General features: G+C 46.9%; 1 protein-coding gene across 1 annotated transcript; it reads left to right on the top strand.

The window, feature by feature from the left end:
* Positions 1 to 880: 880 nt before the first annotated feature.
* On the top strand, positions 881 to 3,281 carry LOC109156639. The gene is made up of 2 exons (XM_019304491.1): positions 881 to 899; positions 1,384 to 3,281. Exons 1-2 carry the CDS (start codon positions 881 to 883, stop codon positions 3,279 to 3,281), a joined length of 1,917 nt encoding a protein of 638 aa, XP_019160036.1.
* Positions 3,282 to 3,573: the final 292 nt, after the last annotated feature.

Genomic DNA, 3,573 nt, shown 5'->3' with positions numbered 1-3,573 from the left:
TTTATGAATTTATGTATAGTATATACTATATTGGTTTATGCTTCAATATTTTATTATTTTAACTTGTTTTTGAACCTTTTGTTTTGTTGTACAGAGATTCGCAAATCAACAGGGCAACGTCATATTGATCTGTGACCGTGATGATGGATGAACAACTTAACAACCTATGAGTTTGGAATTCGTTTTGTTATGTTGATTGTTTTTGAATTGTTATGTTGGTATCCTTTATTTAGATATTAGACTTTGGATTTGAGTTATTGATTCATGTTTGTAATGTTTGAACTTTGAACTTTGGATTCTAATTTCTAAGTATGTGATGTTTTGGTAATTAGATTGCTATTAGTATGGGATGTTAGTATTTACTATTTAGTAGTATGTTTAAACTTTAAATTTTTATTTTGTTATATAACGTTTATATTTTAGATGTGGATTATGTGAATAGGTATTGTTTGGTAATTGGTAGTATGTTTGGAAAATTATGAAATGTTGAAATTTGATGAATGTAATTCTCGTAAAGTCTTAAACCGAACCGAAGACCGAACCGAATTAAATCCGAACCGAAACCAAACCGATTGAAACCAAACCGAAACCAAACCGAACTACAATGTTAAACCGAATGGTTCAACTTTTTCTAAAACTGAAAAACCGAAACCGAAACCGAAACCGAAAAAACCAAACCGAAAACCGAAGTGCCCAGCCCTAGTAGCTGTATTTTCACCAACTAATTTAATAAAGTTTATTTTGTAAGTAAATGTAAAATGGATATTAACTAAAATCTAGGTAATATTGTTTTTATATTCACGTATTAACGTAATAACATTGATGGGGGTATGGACCCCGGCCCAAGAAGAGCAAGCCCAAAAGGTGAAGTCCAGGAAGGATGGAAGAGCCCAGAGCGAGTAAGGCACGACCCAGTAGATGAAAGTTTCGACCAGTAGCAGAGCCCGACAGAGGCCTGGACCGAGTCCGGGAGTCGGCCCAGGCCCGGGGTAAAGAGAGGACTCGGCAAGAGCCGTTGCGCGGCATTTAAGGGGCTCAACCAGTGAGCCGTTGAGAGGCCCAAAGAGCCGTTGGCCGGCCCAGTAACGGCACCCAACGGCCTTAAGACATAATTAGCCCCTAATGACCTTTTATTACGTTGTAACTCAGTTTAAAGGAGGGCCTGTTATATGAAGGCCCCTCCGTGAATGTAAAAGGGGCGAGTCCATGCCCAGATAAGAGAGAGACACCATTTTTGCTACTCCTGTTCATTATTTCCATTTTCAGAGCTTTTTTGTTGAAAGGTGAATCCACCGACCAAAGGTTGTGTTGGACCTCCCTGGGCCCAAAAACCCTAAACGTACTCAGCACCAGGTATACTAGTAAGTCGTTCTTTGAAAGCAGCCGAAACGCGATACACGCCCTTGGAGAAAATCTTTTACGCTTTGGTGTTCACCGTGCGCAAACTGGCACCCTACTTCCAAGCCCACACCGTTCGAGTCTTGACAGATCAACCCCTGGGAAGCGTGTTACGGAATCCCACATTATCCGGTCGGCTCGTAAAGTGGGCAGTAGAGCTGACCCAATACGGAATCGAGTACCAGCCTCGCCCGTCAATCAAGGGACAGGCCCTGGCCGACTTCTTGGTCGAGTGCACTGCAGGAGAAGAAGACAAGGACGCCATCTCGGAGGGTGGCCCCAGCGAATGGTGGGAGATGCACGTGGATGGAGCGGTGAGTCGCCAACATTGCGGTGGCGGAGTCATGTTGATTACCCCTGAAGGGTTCAGGCTTTATTACGCTCTGAGTTCTCTATTCCAGACATCCAACAATGAGACCGAATACGAAGCTGTATTGGGTGGTCTACGACTCGCCAAGACATTAGGGGCAGGATACCTACGAATCAAGACCGACTCTCGTCTGGTGGTGGGGCAAGTGTCTGGGACCTGCGAAGCTAAGAACGCCCGGATGGCTCAATATAAGGAGAAGACGGTAGAGCTATTGAAGGGATTCGGTGCCTACGAGATAGAGTATATCTCGCGAGCCGACAACACAGAAGCAGATATACTGTCGAAAATCGCTTTGGAAGGCGTGCCGGATCATCTCGTCAGAATCTGCCAAAAGGAGGAACTGGTCCGACCCAGCATAGAGGAAGCGACCCTAGAGATCCAGCAAGTGACAACCGAAGAATGGGACCGGGTGAAGAACCCTGAGATGTTCTGGATTGAAGATATTCGACGCTATAAGGAGAAGGGAGAATTGCCAAAGGACCCCGGAGTCGCCGCCCGGGTCCGCCACAAGGCTCCGTCGTTCGAGATTATTGATGGACAATTGTACAAACGGTCGTTTGGGGGTCCCCTCCTCAAATGCTTACTCAGACCTGAGGCGGAGAAAATAATGGACGAGGCACATCGTGGAATCTGCGCAGCCAACCAGGGCGCCCACACTCTCGCCCGGAAGCTAGCTGGTTGTTCAAGGCTACTACTGGCCCACTATGATGAGGGACTGCATCGAGTGGATAGCCAAATGCATGATTTGCCCGCATTCGCTCGAAAAGATACTCAGCCAGCTACTTTCTACACGCCAGTTACTACGGCCATCCCATTCGTGAAGTGGGGTATTGACATGTTGGGCCCACTGCCAGTCGCCCCCGGACGTTTGAAGTTCTGTGTGGTAGCTATCAACTACTTCACCAAATGGGTTGAGGCTGAGCCACTAGCCACTATCACCGAATATCAGTGTCGAAGCTTCTTGTGGAAGAAAGTAATCTGCCGCTTTGGATTACCTGAGCATGTGGTCAGCGATAACGGCCGACAGTTTGACTGCCAACCCTTCGCCGATTTTTCCCGACGACATAGTATACACTACACTAAGGTGTCAGTCGCTTACCCCCAGGCCAACGGACAGGTCAAGAATGCAAATCGTACAATCGTAGACGGAATCCGAAAAAAGTTGGAAGACATTGGAGGAAACTGGGCGGACGAACTTGACCGAGTTCTATGGGCCTACCGAACTACTCAGAGGTGGGCGACCGGTGAAAGCCCGTTCTCCTTAGCGTATGGCTTCGAGGCCAAAGTTCCAGTAGAAGTCGTCGAGCCCACCCACCGAGTCCGCAATTACTCAGATGAAGGAAACGAGGAGAGCCTCAGGATTGAAAAGAACTTCTTAGAAGAGCGAAGGGAAGCCGCACATGCCCGTATGGTGGAATATCAGCAGGCCGTAAAGAGATATTGGGATCGGAGGATTCGCCCACGAACCTTTCAAGTAGGCGACCTCGTGCCACGAGATCGACAGGCGAGCTAGCCCACGAAAGGAGGAAAGTTCGTGGTCAAGTGGGAAGGGCCTTATCGCATTGCTGCTATGGTCCAAGCCGGCACATATAAACTGGAGACATTGGAGTGGAAGCCCGTCGACCGGATCTGGAATGTTACTCACTTGAAGAAGTTCTATCAGTAAAGTGAAGTTCTATCAGTAAAAGGTTAGCTCCGTGTATTCACTTGAGGCTCAACTTTGAATAAATATTATCGCTTTCCGCATCTTAAAAATAGTTTCTGAGAAAGAAAAAGCCTAAAGGGTCGCCTCGACTGAGGGACTC

The sequence above is a fragment of the Ipomoea nil genome, unplaced genomic scaffold (genome assembly GCF_001879475.1).
Source record: "Ipomoea nil cultivar Tokyo-kokei standard unplaced genomic scaffold, Asagao_1.1 scaffold2749, whole genome shotgun sequence".
Classification (NCBI taxonomy): domain Eukaryota; kingdom Viridiplantae; phylum Streptophyta; class Magnoliopsida; order Solanales; family Convolvulaceae; genus Ipomoea; species Ipomoea nil.
This window is presented reverse-complemented; position numbering and strand designations above follow the sequence as displayed.